This window comes from Ziziphus jujuba, chromosome 5 (assembly GCF_031755915.1).
Source record: "Ziziphus jujuba cultivar Dongzao chromosome 5, ASM3175591v1".
Lineage (NCBI taxonomy): Eukaryota > Viridiplantae > Streptophyta > Magnoliopsida > Rosales > Rhamnaceae > Ziziphus > Ziziphus jujuba.
Genome location: NC_083383.1, coordinates 14,302,338 through 14,323,186, shown reverse-complemented (window position 1 = coordinate 14,323,186; position 20,849 = coordinate 14,302,338). Strand labels below are relative to the sequence as shown.

Sequence of the window (20,849 nt, the reverse complement as noted above, 5' to 3'; positions counted from 1 at the left end):
AATGAACACAACAGTGAGAACTGAAGTGTATCAGAAAGGAATCATGTGTGGGCTATGTTGTCATTTACACAAAAGACGAAATGGTTCAAAGATATCGCTTCTACCATAAGTCAGTAAAGAAAATGTAGTCTCTCAAGGGAAGGTTCAAAGAGTAACATCTACCTATCCTATGCAGGTTCCGACTGTAGAGCTTTACCACTAGAGTCATGTTTGTATTTTTAAGTCAAATCATTCATGTGGGGGATTGTTAGAGTTGGGCCTAGGCCCACTAGTGTGAATGATATGGGTTTTTGGTTGTTGAGTTTTGATATAATATTTTTATTTATTTATTTAAATAAAATAATATTTTTGATATAGTGGGAGAGAGTTTTACGGGAGAAAAAAACTCCTTATGAGAGTTTGAAGGTTGCACATACGGTAACGTTCTTTTTCAATTTTATTTTTGGAGAGAAATACAGAAAGGAAAAAAAAAAGAAAAGAAAGAGTGGTAAAGTGAAGATACACAGAGAGTTCGAAGAGAAAAGCTTCAGAGGTGCTGTATCTGAAAGTTTTTGCAGCTGTTGTATCCTGGGAGACGTTCGCTACAAAACTCCTGCACCAGTGGGCGTAAAACGTTTTAAGGACACTGTGGTATCACACAGGCCTCGGTCAACCTTTATAGAAAGTAGATCAATTCAAAGACCTATAGGTTCTAAAATGCTTTATTGATTTTGTATTTATTTTTATTTATTTTGTATTAAATTGTCCACATGTATTTACATATATTCATCCATGATATTTTTCCAACAATATCTTTGTGAGAATTGCTAGGAGAGGCAATAATTTGGTCCAATCATGCAAGACGTAGCCACTGTTTGATTAGTTAGATATAAGACTTTGGACTTTCGAATAACTTTTTGTGTAGCTGCTCGAGTCCATATCTTGCAAAGTGTGGAAGTCAATGACTTTAATTGTCAGTGAGAGACATGCTCTTATATCACAAATATTAAATATATAATACAAATAATTTCATAGGAGAGTGCGGTTTAAGAAAGTCCACATCATTTAACCATACTAATTTTATCTTCAAAAGTCGCGCTATATCAATGGTCCACGTGCAGTTGCGCCATGGTAATCTCTCAATTAGCTGAGAATCCTCATACCTACTTGGAAAATGGCTTGAAATGGAATGTGAATATACTCCAATTTTTAATTGACATTTAAAAGTCGAAGTTTTAAGCTACAACCTGTATATAAATTTTATGCAAATGTATATGCACAAATATATTATAAAAATATATGCATTTATCAATATGTAAACATTATAAAAATTAAAATTAAACTTATCTTTCCATGGTGCTGGACAAATATCCCAAGCCCTTGATTTGTGATCCGTTAAAGTAGAGTAACCATTGAGTTTTGCCTACGTATTTTATTTTATAATCTGCCTGTTGTTATCTAAAAGTTGAAAATCTTTTCTTCAATTGCCTGTACTGAGCTTGCGCGCTTTGAAGACCTCTGGGATTATAATTTGATATTCTCCCACATAAAAACTCTAAAGTGAGCTAGTCTAATTGAATTCTCATGCTTTTTATAAGTAAAAATTGCTCCCTCAATAGTGAATTTTTTTTTTTTTGGGGGGGGGGGGGGGGGGGGGGGGGGGCACTTTTATTCCGATTATTCGCATTACATGTGCATGTTTGTCTTATTTGTAATATTTTTAGTGGACACTTTACTAGCTGTAGAGGTGTTAACCTGAAAACTAAATTACTAGCACCGGCCTTCATGGTAGAATCAATTAGAACAACTATTTGCATACATTACATATATATAAATACATATCCACAATAGCTATTTCAAGAGGAACAAATTTATCGCTGCTCCAAACTATGATTATGGACATGAAAATAGAAATTGGTAAAGTATGTATCAAATTGGCCAATTGGTTATATGCAATCATGAATTTATAAACAATTAGAAGAATAAAAGGTTAAACTTATCTTTGATGCATGAATGATGAATTTTCCAAGCTTTTCAATTTTTCGCAAGTAATATTGATAAAATTTCCCTTAAGTTCTGCTTCGTACCATCAAAGAGATTGCCGATGCATCTTCATTGGAAGAGAGAAGATATTGAAGCTGTTACTACAAGAGACGTTTCTCAGTTTTCTTCTCCTTGACGTCATTCTTGACGTGGTTGATAAGAGCCGATTTTCCTTGGCTTTGGCTTCGCTCATGAATGAGGCACTTCATTCTTTTTCATTCTCATTGTACAAAAAGGCAGAGCATTTAAAAAACAAGTAAATTAATGGAGCAAGTGGAATAAACTTCTGAAAGATAAATTCAGCGTAATGCAAAATAAATTAAATCGTTCTAGAGTATCAAATAGAATAGGAGAAAGTAGGTTTTCTTAGCTTTGATTGTGCGATTAGATTTTCGACAGTGGAATTGGATACACCAATAACTGAGAGGAAAGAGAGGTAGGAGTGCTTGAATCCCCTATCTGTATCGTCAAATTGTTGATGCAAAAATTTACAATTGAAAATCCTCAAAAATTAACCATAAAAAAATGGTTAAAAATCACGCATCCTCCTTATCATGCTAAAGATTCTCCGATACTCAAGTCAGAAGAGGATCATTAGACTTAAGGAGAAGAAAAAGAAAGATGATGGTAATAAGCTTGCAAAAATTATTCCTTTCTTATCTTGTGTAATGGCTTAAAAGCTTTTATATAGCTTTTAGTTAAGGTTTCAGTTGAAAATATATGTATATATATATATATATTATTTAAGCAAATAAAATATTTTAAATAGGATACTTATATATTTAGATTTGGATTATCTAAATAGATTGTATTATAAACTACTAAGAGCATGTCCAATTATTTTTTTTACTAAAGTTTATGTGGTATTGATTTTACAAAGTATTCATGCATATATAACATTCTCTCTATTTAATAGATAATATTTTAGATAATTTCTTTCAAATGTGTTCTGTTTAAAATGTTCTAAAATGCTAATGTATAATTTTTTTATTTTAAAATTATATCTAATTAAAAATGCCAAAAGTCCACACAGGATTTTGTTTTTAACAAAAATCAATAAAAATAAATAAAATACTGACTCAGACTTAATCTGTTTAACAGAACTTTCAGAAATAGGTAGTATCCTTCACAGTTTTTATTTCTTTTGTTACCATATCAACTTAACAGAACTAATACACAGAATCATTTGAAAGGATTTTTTAAAAATCTTATTTATTTATTTAATATAATAAAATATTTTTAAATATATAGAATTAATATATAAAGCTGTTGGAGATGCTCTAATTATTTTAAAAAGTTTAGATATTATTTTTTTTTTTATATAGTTAGTTAGGGAGTGATGAAATACACCAATACGATCATCTCATAACAATTTTTATCCTTCATATTTTCAAATTAGTCTGACTTAAAAGGCCACTTTCCCCTTGTTACTTCCATGATCAGAACTTCTTCTTTAGATGTCACTGTTTTTATCGTAATTATGCCAAAATTTGATTTTCCGTTTCCTTCTATAAATTCTTAGTCTTGCAGATAGCATTAACCCAAATTTGCCAGCAAACTGTATTATTTCCTATTACTTAAAAAGGGGAAAATGCACCTAAAAGATCAAGTTTGATACAGAGAGGGGAAAGAACAGACGTGAAAGAGTTTTATCTTTGTTCTATTCACCAAGCATTACTAGAGCCATTTCAACGCCAAAACTCTTAATCATTGGAACAACAAACATATACCAAAACATCACAGATTTTCAACTTGTTGGCCGTGTTTCCTCAATCACATAAAGGCTCTTTGACCAGAAGATTCATTTTCTGCCGCAGAAATTTGAGCACATCTTTCTCTTCGTTCCTTTATCAACAATTGTCTCAGCTCCCTAAGGCTAGACCAGAAGGCCGAATTCCCCCCTCTATCATCTCCTGCATTAGCACACAAGCCTGATTAGTATCACCCGTCTCACACAAACCATGAGTAAGGACTGAGAATGTGTGCATGCTGGGTACAAATTGCTTCAACTTAATATACCATATATATATATATATATATATACATATGTTTGAAAATATAAAATAAAAAAAGGTAAAATATGCTAACCCCTTAACTATCTCATATTTTTACATTTTGCATTTTACCCTCCAAAATTTAAAAAGAATGACATTGCTCTTTTTTTTTCCTCATAAAATATGCTAAATCGTTGCTTGTAACGCAACAACCACGAAGGGAGGGAAGATTCCTGTGCCTTATTTTTCTTATTATCTCAACCATTGGAAAATTCTTCATCCCCTTTGGAATCCAAATCAAGAATTTGTTTAACAGCGACCAAAGTTCCATCAGAGAGTGTTCCTTTATAGACAACCCCATACGCTCCTTTGCCATTCAGATTGCGCTGAGAGAACCCACTTGTGGCTCGTTCAAGCTCTGATAAACGAAACCATTTCGGTCCTGAATTGGGAAACACACTTGCCCTGAAATTGCTAACGTGTTCTTCATGATAAGCCTTTTGCCTTGTCTTCTTGTCCCATCTCCTGTAGAGAATGAATACTCCAAGAAAAAGCAAGACACTGATGAGAGCCCCCAACAACCCAAAAACAAATTTCAATGTAGTATTTGATGGCTTGTCTTCTGGTGATCTAGACAATGGCAAACCCAGTATGCAAGCAGCTGCTCTGGGATCCTCTGGACCCAAATCGTTAACAATTCCTGCAGCATAACGAGCAGTGAAGTAAAAGCATTTTGTTCCATTTGGGTCCAAACCAACCAACTGGGAATTCACCTTTATCCCAGCATCAACACATGAGCTGCACCTGGTTAACCCCGTTAAGTCCCACTTACAAGATGTGTCCAAAGGGGGTGTCAATCAGACCTTCTGTTTCCAATCTTTGATTGTGATAATCCCAGCACAGCTCGAAGGATTGACAACGAACTGGGTCGAGTTTTGACGGCATTGAGTGACCAACGATGGCTGAACCGACTGGGCAGCAACTTTGGTCTGGAACTCTGATAGGCAAAAAGAGAAAGTGCTTGCATCGGGAAGTTGGAACATGGAGGTTTCTTTGAGGAGCTGAGCCATTCCTACGCTTAAGAGCCTGAGAACTGTCTGGCAGCAATCTCTGTGAACGGGTTGACGGCATAGGGAAGTGTCCCATGGGAAGGTGCCCACGTAGGCGAGGTTGAAGGGACATGAGGAAGAAGAAGTTGAATCAATGGAAAAAAAAGGATGATCAAGAAGAGGGTGGAAGATAAGGAGAGGAACATCCTCATGGTTTCAAAAGCAAACTGGTGTGGGAACATGTTGAAGTCGTATATAGAGAAGCAAGTTTTGGGAAGCAAAAGCTGCCTAGAGCCATCAACAATGGCTGGCGGAAGTCAAAATCCACGTGCGTATGAGATTTTCTTATTAAAAATGTGTATTATCTGAGAGTTAGGTAGAAAAGTACGTACAGCTTCTATTTGGTTAAAGCCAAGTTTCCAGATACTATATATATATATATATATATACACATATATATATATATGTCATGGTCCTATGCTAGAGCAACTTTAACCCTGGGGATAGAAACGAGAAACCCAAAACCAAAGGAATATTCAACCACCTTTGCCGGGACTAGTTTCTGAAATCAAAATTCAAACCAGAAGTGTCATGGTAAAGAGCTATACAAACTTTATGAGATTTCCAAACTCCAGAAGTCACTTTTCACTCCCTGTAGTTGAAAATGCATAGTTCCGTATACGGCAGGATTAATAAATTTCATAAACGTCTTCTGCAGTTTGAATTTTCTATTTTGCACAGATATATCATTTTATGTCATCCTCAAAACCAAACATTATTCTGTAATCCATATAGATGTTCTCTATACAATATGATTTTATGATATTCTTCAAAGATTTTTCAATACATTTATGAAATAATTATAATAAGATTTCAAAGTGGCTAGGCTTTTTAGCTGTCCAGGTTTAAGATTTTTTTTTTTTTTTTTTTTTTTTGAAAGTTCTCAACTGCTCCTGTTTGTTTGTTCATTGTTTTTAGGGATGTGGATGATTGAACAGACGCTGGCCTTAGCGAGAGATTTCCGCGAAATTATATGCCTGCCTGGAAATTCCATCATCAATTATTACTCTCACCACGTCTGTGCTCTATTATTCTTGGTCTTTTATAATAAAAATAAAAAAAGTAACTTTTGTTTTTCAAAAATGTAACATGATATTTTCTTCAAAAATACTATTTTACCACATGATGAATATGAAAATTGTTTAGGTAATAAAAAAAAAAAATTTATAAGAAAGATAATACACGCTCACTGCACATATAATATCAGTTTCTATGTTTTTCTAATTGAATAAAGGGAAGTTTACTTTTAAAATGGAAAAAAGGTATAAAGTTAATATTGAGAAATAGAAAAAAGCATAAAAGAATGGCTATAAAAATATATATATAATATATTAATATAAAAATATCTTAGTAGAATTATTATGTTTTGAGCCAAAAAAAAAAAATATATATATATATATATATATATGTGTGTATAAACTTATTATCACTTAATGGCAGAGTCTATGAGAATTTTTGTTCAAAAAACAAACAGCCTCTTTAAAAAAAATATTCCTTTTTTTTGTAATTAAAAAAAAAAAATCTTCCAAACATTTCAGAGTCATAATATTTTATAATCTAACCCATGGTGACCCTTGACCCTTTGGAACCACCCAAAAGAAGAAAAAAAAAAAAAAAAAAGATTGTAGTTGAACAATTCCTGATTCATTTCAGAATTATACTAATGAATAGAATAATGAGTGTGACCTGGTTTTAATAAATTCTGAAGGATCCAGGTAAAATAAATAAATATTATGATTAAAAAAGTTAAATCCATTTGGGGTATCCATATGTAAATTTGACTTGCACAATAGTTTGAGACGCCATGTTTTCCAATATTTGAAATGATCGTTTTTAATTTATTATTAGGATATATGCATGGTAGTTTATCCACCAGTTTTCTATCAAGTATTGTTGTTCAACTAATGTTAAGCAATGAATTTATCCCACTGATATTAACGGGATATAGAAAAATAATTTAAATGTCCTATCAAAATTAATGGCATGTGTGCTACCCATTTTATAATAAGTGACATTTTTTATCAAAACAAAATTAGTAGTTTATCTTCTAGTGAAAGTGGTTTTTTAATGAGATTTTTCACCCAAATAAAAAAATAAAAAATGTTATTCTGTTGTGGAGGAAGTTTTCTTTTTATCCTTGTAGGGGATTTTTTTCTCCCATGTAAGATTATATACAAAATAGCAAAATTACTTCTTTTTTTATTTTTTATTTTTTTTAGCAATAATACAGAGTTCCAATCTCCTGCACCACATGAAATAATAATAATAGAATGATAGTAATAATAATAATAAAAATAAAGAAAGAAAGAAAGAAATAAGATTATAAAAGTATTTGATGGCAAAAGCACAACATATAATTAACTTTTCTTCATTGTTACTATTCTAAAAAGGAAAATTATTAAAATATAGCAGATGGATGTTCACATCACAGCAAATAGATTGAACTATATGCAATCATTAAAATGCTATTTAACTGTAACTATGATAAGCATTTTCAAGATTGATATAGCATCAAAATGATAAAGTAAATTCTATTACTCATAAAATATTTTGTCTAACTAATGTGAAACGATAAATTCATTGTATTTCATACGAAATATTGTGTATGAGAAAAAAAAAATCAGTTTGTTTGATGAGAAAAGATTGTGCAAAATAACATAACATATACATACATACATATATATATATAGGATAAGACTACAGTGTGGATGGTTTATATGCGGATCAGCATCAAAATCGACATTTAAAAAAAAAACATCGACTTTGATATATATGTATAATAACAAAATTAATGCTTTTTTGAAAAAATATCAGTTTTGATGCTGATCTATATGCAGATTGTCTACAATATATCTTTATCCTATATATATATATATATATATCATATGTGATGTGTGAAGAATGAAAATTGTGTACCATATTTAGTAGTTAGATATGAATAAGGGGGCATCGAATACATATGGTGAGCTACAACAATGGTCAAAGAGCCCAATATAACTAGATTAATAAATAACTGAGCATGCCATGATGTTGTTAGGATCTCATGTAAAGCCTTATGACCTTGTAAATGGGCCATTATGAGCCTCTAAAGTATTTTTTATTGCATGGCCAATGCCCCAGTTGATCCTATACATGTGACCTACTATTAGAGAAAGAATTGCATTTTATTTAGCATAACTACACTACATCATTTACGTAAGCTATCATGCAGGAAAATAAATTTATAAAAGTTTTAAAAAGTAAATCAATCATTGTCAATTAATAATAATAATTATTGGTTGGTTATATACAAATTCAATGGACTGAAATTTTTTTCATTTAAAAAACTAAAAGACATTTGAATGATTTAGTGCTTTTCTTTTCAAAATTGTACAATAACGTGTTTATCTTTCACAAGTTCTCATTATATTTAACTAGCATTCATTTCTATACTATACATAATATATATTATCATAGATAATATAATTATAATAGATGATATTAATTGATCGAACTGCTAATGTTTTAAAATTTGGCATTATAATGAGTTTTTTAATAATAAATGTCACACCAAATATTTATCATCCATATCAAATGGCAGATAGTATAAAAATAATAATTTATATTTATATTTTACTAAATAGTGATGGATCGTTTTTGGATTATTTTTTACCGATTAAATGTAAAATAATATTATTTAATTCATTTACTGATATGAGATACATACTTTATGAAAATGGGACCGATCCACATATTTTATGAAAGTGGGATCAATGCTAAATTTTGCCAATTTGGCATCCATATTTTGGATATTAAATGCCATTTTGACATTTTTATTTTTACAATTTAATATTCATTTGAGCTTTTTAATAGTAAATATCACTACAAATGTAAAATTTATTATTTATTCTCCAATAATAAGTTAAGAAAAAGCAATATCAAATTTTAAATTTTATTAAATAGCAATAAACCCACTTTTTTACATACTTAAGACAAATAATGTTAATTAAATCATTAAAGAAGATGAGATCTAGTGCCAAATTTTACTAATTGTAAATTTTAGAGCATCTTGAACAGCATTGCATTTTTCCATTACAATGCTAAAAAATCATATACTTGTAGTTTATAGGCTCTTCAATGGTACATTGTAAAAAAATATCAATTGTATTTTTGATGTTAAATTTAGCTCCAAAAATATATATTGATATTTTTTGATAGTAAATTCCACTACAATAATATATGTGGAAATCATACTATTAAATAATATAATTTTTATTTTTTTAATTATTAAAATTTAAAAAATAAAATTTAATCCAATAAAATAATATAGTTAAAAAATATATATATTTGCTAATATTATTTTTTGTTATGTGCTATAAAAAAATAATATTAAAGTTTAACATTAATATTGATATTTATTATTAAAAAATATATTAATATTAAAATTTAAAAATATCAATGATAAAATGTAATTTGGCATTAAAAGTTAATTTTAAATTGAAAAGTTAAATAAAAGATAAATGCCATATTTTGGCTAAATGTAATGGAAATGGTCTAATAGTAAACTTTTATTGTGAAAAATCATTCTAATTCAATAAAATTTCTTACTATCTCAACAAAGGAAAAATTCTGACAAGTTTATATATATATATATATATATATTTTTTTTTTTTTTCAAAGAGACCCAATGTGATAAATTGTGCAAGAAATAATTAGGTAAGATAAAATTAAATAATCATATATAAGGTTAAAAGGGTACGAATACGGTGGTGGTGGTGGGGTTGCGTCCTCACCGACACAAACAAAAAGAGAGACAGCGACAGAGAGACACGTCTAATTAATTCGCCCTCAACCCGCAAAAAAAAAAAAAAAAGAAAAAAGAAAAAAAGAAAATTGACGGTCTGCCACAACACAACAACACACGACCTCTTTCAGGAAGATCCACGGAGAGCGATCGAGCTGCCTCTCTTTTCCATTTTTGTTTACATCTTTCATTTCTTTTCATTCATTATTTTATTTTTATTATTATTCTTTTTCTTTTCAATTTCTCGGAAAATCATCGAGACCGTCTTTTTTTTTTTTTTTTTTTCTTTTTTTATCACCTAATTCCCGCCAATTGGGCTTCACCGCCTGAAACGGTTTTCCATTTTCTTCCTTTCAACTTCTTCTTCTTGTTCTTTTTTTCTTCTTTTTTTCTTTTTTTCTCTGCAAAATTAGATCCCCTGCTCTTTTTCTTTTTCTTTGTTTTGTTTGGAGCTCGATCAACCTGTTGAAAATCTTAGAATTTATTTATTTGTAAATTAATTGCATTTTTTTTTCTGCCCTTGATTTTTTTTTTTTGGCCCCCCCACCCCCCCGCGACCTCTTTCGTAGCTCAATTGGTAATCCAAGAATATGGATGAGTTTGGAGTGTTAACGGAGAGGTACGGATTGAAACCGCAAGGAAAATCGGCACCGATGGCCACTTCCAAAAGATCCGTCAACACTAACAACTCCCAAACGTGGAATTTTGGGTCGGATTCGGGTGGTTTAAACCCCAAATCGTCTTCGTATTTGTCCAGATCTTCTCAACAAAATGGTCTTTATGATCGTTCGGATGACTACGATAATATATTCGGCGGACCCACAAAACAATCAGGTAATTCATCTTTTGGTTACGATTCAATTTTCTCGGATTCGAATCCCAACGATGATATATTTGGCGGAATTCCGGGGTTTAAGAGCTCAACTTCTGCGAACAATGATCTGGGGAACGACGATATTTTTGGGGTATTCGCTTCGCGTCCTAATCGCAGTGCTCCTGTAGACGACTTGTTGGGTGATTTTGGTGGAGCGCATGCAAAATCGAAAGCCACCCCAAATGGATTGAAGTCGGGGAACGCGGTGAAAAATGCATCTAGTTTAGATGATTTGATGACAGGAATTGGTGGCATTAATCTTCCAAATAATGGGTATGTTGGATTTGACTAAGTAAATAATTTAGATTGCCAATGCTGCTGTTGATTTTCTTGCAAAGTTAGTTTAATTATTATGGTGTGTCTTTTCTTATATTCATGGAAAGGGCAACAACAATGGAATATCTTTCTTTATGTTGTTAATTACTTTGCGCTAGCTCATTATATTTGTTTTATGATAACAATATGAATGTCACTAGTTTGATTTCATTTTGTCCCCTTGACATGGTTATATTAGATGGTATATGGATTTTGGCACTTACTTTGTGAATTCGGGGAAACTTAAAAAAAAAATTAAAAAAAAAAAAGAAAGAAGTTGGATTTAGCCGTAATGCTGTGGAATTAGTGAGGTTAGAAATGAAAGGTTTTGTTATCTCTTTCATTGAAATTTTGTCTGGGTGCTTCTTAGTAGACCCTCTACTTTCTTATTTTCCTTCTCAGGTCTGTATGTTTTGTTCTTCCTTTTTAGAGTTCTTTTGTAGGACATCTTTTTCTCTGTTTTTTTTCACATTCCTAACATAGATGGTTTCTCTTTAAAAAAAAAAAAAAAAAAAAAAAAAAAATTGAATGGTTTCAGGGTTTGGCTATAAAGCTTTATAGTCATTGGAAGATTATATGGATGCTTTTTATTGCCAATGGGTTTAATCATTAAGTAGTAATGTATTATTGATATTCTCTTTCCCTAACTTTGATCCAGAGCGATTGAGTTCTTGCCTGGTAATATTATATTTATCCCTGTCAATTTAATGGTTGTCAATTTGTTTATGAAGTTTAACATAAGTTATATACTACCTTAAAGTAGATGCATTAGTTTCTTTGAACCTTCTTGTGTATGAATGTCATGAAATAGTAACTGTATTTGTGTTACTGATTAGTATGTTATCATGTTATTCCTTTTCTTATCTTTTGTGAATGTTGTTCAGAACTGTATCAACCTTCACAACATCAGAAGATCCTTTTTCAATCTTTGAATCAACTTCAACTTCAAAACCCGTTTATACTTCCTCAAATTCACCCGCAGATCCACTGGACCAAATTAATAAGCTGAAAAATTCTGGAGGTGCAAAACCTCCAAGATTGAAATCCCCTCCAAAAGCAACACAAGTTTCAAATGGATATAAAGGTTCTTCTGCTTCTTTCAGTTTAAAAAAAGGTCAATGAGTGTTCATGTTTCATGATAACCCTCATCACTGATGCAGGTAAGAGCTCAGGCATGTCTTTTATAGATGAACTTGAGGACTTTGCCATGGGTAGGGTGCAAAAGAATGCAAATAAACGGTCAAATGTTCGCTCTAGTGGTGAAGGGGTTCAGGCCTCGGCCAACAGAACTAGTAAATCTAGTGGAGATGATCTAGAATCCTTTTTCAGTATGAGTTCTCGACCGAAAAGTGCACCGAGATCACGGCCTACAACTTCAGTAAGAACCATATCCTTCAACAAATCTACTATTTTTGTAAAAGAAGGAATCCTATTATATGCTTTCTGAACCACCTTTCAGGACTCTGCTTGTATTATATGCTTTCTGAACCACTTTTCAGGACTCTGCTTGGACCAACAACAGAGCAAGCCCTGGGCCTGGGTTGCCCCAGAGGACGTCATCTGGGAGATCATCCAGTGTAAAGAAGTCTTCTTCCCCAGCTGGTGTTTTTGATGACCTTTCATTCATGTTTGGGGGTAATTTATGTTTGTTGTTTGTTGTTCTTTTGTTTTGTGGTTTTTAGTTTTCTTTTGGTTGTAGCTTCTTTTGTGGCATAGCTTGTGCAATTCTGATATTTTTAAGATTTCTTTTTGCTTAAGGTGCCAATGTTTTTGGAGAATTTCATGAAGTTGAAGGGGAAAGTGAAGAAAGACGAAGAGCCCGACTGGGACGTCTCCAAAGAACCCATGAGCGAGCGGTGTGTGTTTCTCCCTCATATCATTTGTTACTCTCTTTTTCTTAGACATCACTGGAGTTTTACTCCTGGATGATGTGCCTTGATCTTTCTTTGGAAGGACATTCTATTTCTGCAAGAGTGAAAGAGAATGTGGAGAGCAATAGCAGCAGAAATGACATTTATATGTCATACCATATAATAGAATTATAATATTCCACAAGTTCCATTCACTTGTGGTGCAGCAGTTTTGCCTGCAAATTTTACTAATTTTCTTCCTGAATCCATTACCATATGCTAACAAATAGCCTTTGATGCCTAGATGCACCATCCTGATGCTAGGATTCCTGCACATAGTGAATTACCAACTATGAAACCTATATAATTTTCATTTTGGCTTGGTGTTTATATTATTTGTTGCACACTACTAAATGACAGTTTTTTGATTATTTGTGATCCAGGCAAAAGCTGTTGCTGATATGAACCAGCGTGACCGTCTATCTCAAAACGAGCAAGAAGAGAGGCGTGTAAGTAGTTGGGCTCTTATATTAGCATTATGATGGTACTTGAGGATTATCATATAATAACGATGTTCCACATCGTTGATTTATTATTTTTCTTCAATCTTAATGTGATATTTGTATATATATATTTACATATATATATATATATATATATATATATAATTTTAAGGTGCGTTTGCTTGTGGACATCTACTTAAAGGTGACGGTTTCTTTGAAAACTATTGTCTTTAAGTGTATCTGCATGTTAAAAACGTGCGGATATCCACACCATAGAAAGACTATGTATGTTGTATATATTTTGTGGGTTAGGGTCAAGGTTGGTTGGTTGTTTATTTCTAAATTTTTTACTTGACATCACATCTTGTAAAATTAATACATCTATTTTAATTTCACTTGCAGAGAATTGCTGAGACTATGGACATACAAATAAAACGCTGGGCTGCAGGGAAAGAAGGCAATATGCGTGCACTGTTATCATCATTGCATTATGTATGCACTTTAACTGTATATTATGCTTTTTTTTTATATTGTCCAGTGCTTTAGTGCATAAGAAACAATCCGCTTTGGCATTTATTTTATCTTTTTATCATTATTATTGTTACATTAAAAATTCGAATTGATTTAAGGAAGGATATGTTTCTGTTCTGTGTCTTAGAATCTGTTGTTTATTGAATTGTAGATTAACTAGCTCTGAAATTTGGTAATTGGAAAAGAATTTTATGATTTACACCAGCAAATGTGTGTATGGCCCAGTTTAGTAAAGACTTGTGTTGTTCTAGAACCTTTTTAAATTGTCCAACTCTTTTTCTTTTAGGAAACTGGTTGAAATTGTGGGTTATTATGTCGGTATTCTTTGGAGTTGGTGAGTTTGAAAAGTTCAAATCTCAAGCTTGCTAGGTCCTTCATAAATTTTATAAGAAAATATTTTCAGTTAAATTCTTCATTGCAGTATTGTTGGAAGTTTGCATCGAATTGCATTCTTTGCAAGAACATTGAAATGTTTTTCTTATGAAATCATACTTTCATTTGGTGTCTTGTATAATGTTGATTTACTCCTTATTCCTGAGCTTTCTAGAATTGCAGCTTATCTTTTTTCATTAAACAATAACCTTCCATTGCAGCAGTTAATCCCTTTGTTCTGGAATATTGAACAGGTGCTTTGGCCTGAATGTGGCTGGGAGCCAGTTTCACTGACAGATTTGATTACTTCTGTCTCTGTCAAAAAGGCTTATAGGAAGGCCACATTGTGTGTCCATCCAGACAAGGTTCAACAGAAAGGTGCCAGTCTCGAACAAAAATATACTGCAGAGAAGGTTTTTGATATCCTTAAGGTAAATAATCACTATAGCAAAATTTTATCAAATATAGGGAATTTACTTTAAGAACCTCCTTCGTTTTGTATTTTCCTTGAAAAATGCATCTTATATTGGTTTTTATAAGAGAGTCAATGATAGTATGTGTGTTGGTGATGTCATCAGAGGAAACATAGAAAGAGATTTTTTCCCTAGCTAACATAGAAAGAGATTTTCTCCCTAGCTATGTGAACAACTTTTGTCTATGTAGATGTATAGTGGTTCTTCTATTTAATACAAAGTGTTAGACTCAATCATGATATACTCACCTATTGAAATTTATCAGTGAAAATGCACTAGCTATAAAAGAATGCTCTTGAAATTCAAGACATTGCATTAGATAAAGACATCAAATGGTCTCACCTCTCCCCTTATTTGAATGATTAACATATGCATTTTGTAGATTGCTTTGTCAGAACTTCAGACAATTATATGAGAATGTTAATATTTCTTACATTATGTTACCCTGGCCATATGTTTGACTGTCTTGATCCGTAAGGAAGTATGAAGCTGGCAGACTGACATATACAATTATTGGGGATTTCTTCGAAAAGAGACATCTTAACAGTCTAGTGGTGCATATTCCATCACATTTTTATGCATTAATAATTTCTATAATTCTAGGTTTTATCCTGAGGCAGCGTCCTTTTTTGCATTCTGTCATGATTTAACAGTCTCTTAGAATCTTGAGTGCAACCTTCATGGGGTATTTGGCAGTTATTGTGATATATAAAGGAACCATTTTATTTTATTATCATTTACTTCCTTCCCCCCTCCTGCTCACCAATTCCAAGACTACCTACCCATACTCACACTTGTGTGCCTTAATTGTGTTATAAGTTCAATTGACTCATCTCGAATCTTAAATGTTCATGCATGGTCTCTGAAAAGGAAATCTGTACTCAATTGAATTGCAAAATGCATGGTTGGAGGTGGAACTTTTCTTTCCATTTTAACTGTGCTAGTTAGTTTCAACTTAACAAACTGCCAGGTGTAGTTCAGTTGAAGCATTGGTAGTTGGTCGAGCTTTATGCGAGTTTCAGTTTTGTAGTTTTTGCTTCCTTGTGTCACTCTGGGAGATTGGTCCCAGAAAATCAATTTGAAAAATTGAATGCTCTCTGTTTTGCAATATTGATGTCTTGTCTTCTAGGAAAAGTAGCATATACTGTTTAATTTGCACAATGGATGCTTTGTCTCTGCCCTGTATCTAGCTGTTGAATAATCTTTCTTGCGCTTTACCAATTTAACCTTTTTATCTTTTTAAGAATCTTTCTTTTTGAATGAGAGCTATAGATGCATTAGTTGTGATTACTTTCATATTCAACTTTCTTTTCCCTTCAATTTGATACGAAAACAGGAAGCTTGGAACAAGTTCAACGTGGAAGAACTAAGATAATTTCCTATGAATCATCCAATTTTCCCTTCATACAAAGAAGCAGTCTTGCCTTATCTTGTTCTAGTAGAGCTGCTGCTTTGCAGCTTCCAAAAATGCTGCTTTTGGCTGGATTGCATTTGGTGATGTTTGCTAGAAGATATTGTACGTTGAGATAATTGGTCAAAAATACCTAGATTTTTTATCATGTAAATTAAAGGTCATACAGAAATTTTTACAGTTTTAATGGTGGATGCTCCCCTGTCGAACAAATTCAACCATGTAGACTCTCCTTGCTTAAAAATTCAGAGTTGGGTGGGGAATGGGAAGAGGCTCTTACTACTGTTGTAACAGTTGTTAGATTTCATAGTAACTTATTTTGTTTGAAGTGTTTTTGTTTTTCTCCAAAATTAATGACATTTGGTTGAAATTCTTTAATTTTTTATAGCTTGTAGTTTTGGATTGAAATCATGGATTCTATATACATATATATATACAAAAAAAATTTGTCAAGTCGATCTGATTCGACATGATAAATACTAAACTAAAATTACTAGTTATAAAAAAATGGATTTGTCTTGGCTTGTTCAATTTTGTTGTATGTATCTTTTAAAATTAAATCTACAGTGACTTTTTTTTTTTTTTCCTTTTTTGCACTTTTGAAATAAATTAAAGAGAAGTTCTAGTCTATTTTAGAGATAAATATTTAAATATGTTTAAAATATGTAACTGAATATATTAAACGTTTTTAAAAATATACAATTAAATATTTTTAAAAATGTTCATAATTTTGACAGAGTATCCTTATAAATATATTTTTTAGTTCTACAAAAGCATTCTAATTGGAAAAAAATTTTTTTATAGAGTTTTTGATTTTTTCAGTTTTGTTTAAAGCATTTTGATTCATTGGACAATATCAATTATCAATTTTCTTGGGGAATTTTTATGAAGTGGTATTTGATTTATTTAAAAAAAAAAATTAGTTGGGAGTGTATGAATTTAATATCAAGAATATTGTATAAAGTTTTATATTTTTTTATATGTTTAAAAGGTGATTTTATACATACCACAAAACATATAAGTTGCACTACACTTTATACATATCCATTTTAAAATTATTTTTATTAGCTTTAACTTAATAATTTATACATATTTTATCTTTAATGACTTAGAATTAAATTTACATATATTACAATTCATATTTTCCCTTAAGACCCTTGATGAAATAAAATGATAAAATAAAGAAAAACAATTTTTTTCTTTTTCCTCTCATAAAACTACGATTTGAAACCACTTGTTGCTGTTGGTTTTGATTCTTTCCACCTTTTATTTTTTTTTTATTTTTTTTTTCCGAAAGCTATATATGATTAATGGTTTCCAGAAAACTTAAGAGCAGGAAAAAAAAAAATTGAAGTTATTTATTATTCATTACTTATTTATTTTTTTTCCAGTCCAATCCAAAATTGCAAACGTTGATCACGTTAGATCAGTGGCTGCTCTTTTAACTCTACAACTTGTAAAGGCCATCCATAGTCCATTCCTTAAATCTTTGCAAAATCAGAACCTTCCTTCTCCCTGTCCTTTTCTTCACCCATTTCTTTTCTTTAATTTAATTTTTCCTTATGATTTTGCTCATTCACTCTACATATCGTCTGCATCTTTTCTGTTTCTTTCTTTTCCTTTTTTTCTCTTCTCTTCTTTTGTTTTGAACAAATTAGAACCCCACTCACACGCTCTTTTTGTATAATGCATTGAGAAAAAAGAAGAAGATATTTATCTAAAAATGTACATATCATAGTCATTTATTTAATTCCATTATGAGCAAAATCTATTAGAGTAAAATTTTAATAGATATTGTTTATTAGATAGATAACTTTCATATTCAATGCTATATAAATTTCAATTGAAAATCATCGAAGATGTTCTTATAACAGTCACTTAATTTATATATATATATATATATATAGCACGTGTCTATGGTGTGGTCTATCCATATGCGGATTCGTACAAAAGACGATGCTTTAAAAAAAAAACGTTGTATTTGCTTTGTTTGTGTAACAGCAAAGACGACTCTTTTTCTTAAAAACATTGTTTTTGGTGCGGGTTCGTATGCGGACGAACCATACCATAGTATTATCCTATATATATATATATATATATTTGTTCTAAATCATCAATCTGATTAGAATTTATATTTTTTCTAAATTGTAAAAGAGATAATATAGGTTTACTTGTAAAAGTGAATGGCATTTGCATGTAGTTGTGGTATATCTAATGATATATTTTTTATTACTTAATACTATTTAAGATATTTCATTCATGGGTATTATTAAAAACCAAAAAATTATTAAAACTATAAAGCAATTAGTATATTTTGTAGTGTAGATAAAACTGTCCATATTTAAATGGTAGCTTAAATCTATATAGTGTATAAAGTTCTATTGAAATATAAAAAGAAGTTTTCTAAATTAAATCTATACTGTTGATATGATGCAGTAAATAATATTATTAGATTGATCTGATTAGAGATTAAGTGTAAATCCTAAATACATCCTACGTTAGCATATGGTAATTCAGTAATTTGCTGAAGTGCAGAACCTTAATTATTAAAGACATCTTTTTTTCTTTTTTTTTTTTTTCATTCCGAAGACAATTATTTAAGAGTTTTAGAATAAATAAATAATAGCTGATGTCATCATTGTAATTAACATATTGGATGTTTCAACTGGTTAGTTGAGCTGGAAAGCTCAGAGAAAAACAAATCGAATTTCCAGTAAACAAATAAGTAGATTCAAAGGTTAGGCACCTTTAGAAAAATCAGAAGTAATTGAGAATAGATAAAAATAGGCTGGCGATGGACTGGAGGACTTTGGAATAAAATAATTAGGGTATTTATTGAAGGGAGCTACCTCAAACAGGATGGGCTTTGAGCAAGGATTCCATACCTTCAACCTTTTTTCTTTTCTTTTTTTCTTTTTTTTTTTTGGTTTTTTTATTTATTTATTTTTAATGATAGCCACACGTTCAAGGCTTCAACTTGAAATTTCTTGCAGACTTGAAATTTCTTATTCTCATTCCTACCAATTATCATTTTCTTTTTCCATTTCAAGACTGAAATGATATTACATTATTTCTATATTTCTCTCAACAGTTTTAAAATATATATATATCTAGACATTATCAAACAAATAACTAACGCTAAACACCTGACATGTTTACCAATTTATACGATGGTCCTGCACAGACAATCTAGTGGCAAAAAAGATATTGTATCTTGGACAAATAATTCGATTTGGAATCTTTTCATCCTCAATATATATATATATATATATATATATATATATAAAGAGAGCTGATATGATAAATAATGTATGTAGAATATTTCATCGATTTGTTGTTAAATTTTATTTTCTATCTTAGTTCCTATTATTGTTTTTTTTTCTTTTTTTCCATTTATGAATATATTATCACATTAACTGATAAGTTAATTCCTAAAAGAAATTGGTAGATGTAATTTACCTTTGTGAAAGTAAATTTGATGTTAACCAAAAAACTCATGAAACCCATATAAGAAATCCTCACATACGATATGAGAAACATGTAAATATTATATTTGTTAATTTTACTTGTTCAGGTTACATAATTTCAATTTTTAAAAAATCATATGGGTAGTTGACCACTGCCACATCAATCAATATTTATGAATCTTCTTGTGGGAATCATTAAAAAAAAATTTAAATAAATAATAAATAAATAAATAAATAACAACCTTCTTGTGGGAAGACATTTTTATTTTCTTCAGCGTAAATATTTTCCAACTTAATTAAACATTGTTTTCAATTTCAATGGCTTTCAAACATGGCTACCAACTGTTAAAAAAAAAAAATCATTTCATTTATTGAATTTATTGATAAATTTCTTAATTTCACTGTCACATTTACCAAAAGGTACTTTTCTTCAACGTTTTCGTAATTATTACATGAACTGTAAATTACATAATCCCTCAAAGCTTAATTTAGAATTAAAGAACTTAATTATTATATCCTATCGGCATATGTTCACAAATTTTTGTGGGAATAAGCTGTTTTGCAATGAATTAGTTCTTGATTCAAAGCAATTGCTTCCAACCCAATTTGATTGATTTCGTCCAAGTACACATGCTTAAATCAATTTTTTAAACAAGAAAACCATTCCGTCAAATTTGGGGTTTCCTATTTATCATCATAATTTTTCACCTTTGTCTTTCCACTAAATGGATTAGAGAATCTTTCCGTCCCCTTGAATCTTGGAGATTCTTCTTCATATGATCCCATTATCAACAGGAAAATAAATAAATAATTAAATAAATAGCACTTTCTTTTTTCCTTTAAGCAAAAGCAAAATGGGAAGGAAACTAAGAGGCATTTCCTTGAAGCCTCACCACCAACCCACTCAGCAAAAAATGTAGTTTTACATTTTTTCTTTAACAAGAATTCTTTAGCAGTATCCGATCTTTATGAAGGGTCTACCACTTACCAACCATAACGACTGTCATGTGGCGGCCGGGGCAGCCCGCTATGGCTAGCTGACTCTTTCCCACTATATATATTGTCACTTACATGTTCCATCCTTTTCCTCTTTTCTTTGCTCATGTGTACATATATATACATATATATATATTATATGTATTAGT

General features: G+C 30.9%; 1 protein-coding gene and 1 pseudogene across 1 annotated transcript; one reads left to right on the top strand and one right to left on the bottom strand.

Annotated features, from left to right (window-relative positions):
- Positions 1-4,093: 4,093 nt before the first annotated feature.
- On the bottom strand, positions 4,094-5,658 carry LOC125422925 (probable receptor-like protein kinase At1g11050; annotated as a pseudogene).
- A 4,319-nt stretch (positions 5,659-9,977) lies between these two features.
- On the top strand, positions 9,978-16,615 carry LOC107421025 (auxilin-related protein 2). Its single transcript, XM_048475995.2, has 9 exons — positions 9,978-11,055; positions 11,982-12,181; positions 12,258-12,475; positions 12,597-12,732; positions 12,856-12,953; positions 13,391-13,456; positions 13,853-13,942; positions 14,608-14,784; positions 16,163-16,615. The coding sequence occupies exons 1-9, from the start codon at positions 10,499-10,501 to the stop codon at positions 16,199-16,201; spliced, it is 1,581 nt and encodes a 526-aa protein (XP_048331952.2). The 5' UTR covers positions 9,978-10,498; the 3' UTR covers positions 16,202-16,615.
- The last annotated feature ends 4,234 nt before the right edge of the window (positions 16,616-20,849 follow it).

What these genes read in the sequence shown, in the direction of transcription:
- LOC107421025 (XM_048475995.2), top strand. Translation starts at nt 10,499, where the DNA reads ATGGATGAGTTTGGAGTGTTAACGGAGAGGTACGGATTGAAACCGCAA. An exon ending in AGTTTCAAATGGATATAAAG is followed by an intron (nt 12,182 to 12,257) that starts GTTCTTCTGCTT and finishes TCACTGATGCAG; the next exon opens with GTAAGAGCTCAGGCATGTCT. An exon ending in ACGAGCAAGAAGAGAGGCGT is followed by an intron (nt 13,457 to 13,852) that starts GTAAGTAGTTGG and finishes TTTCACTTGCAG; the next exon opens with AGAATTGCTGAGACTATGGA.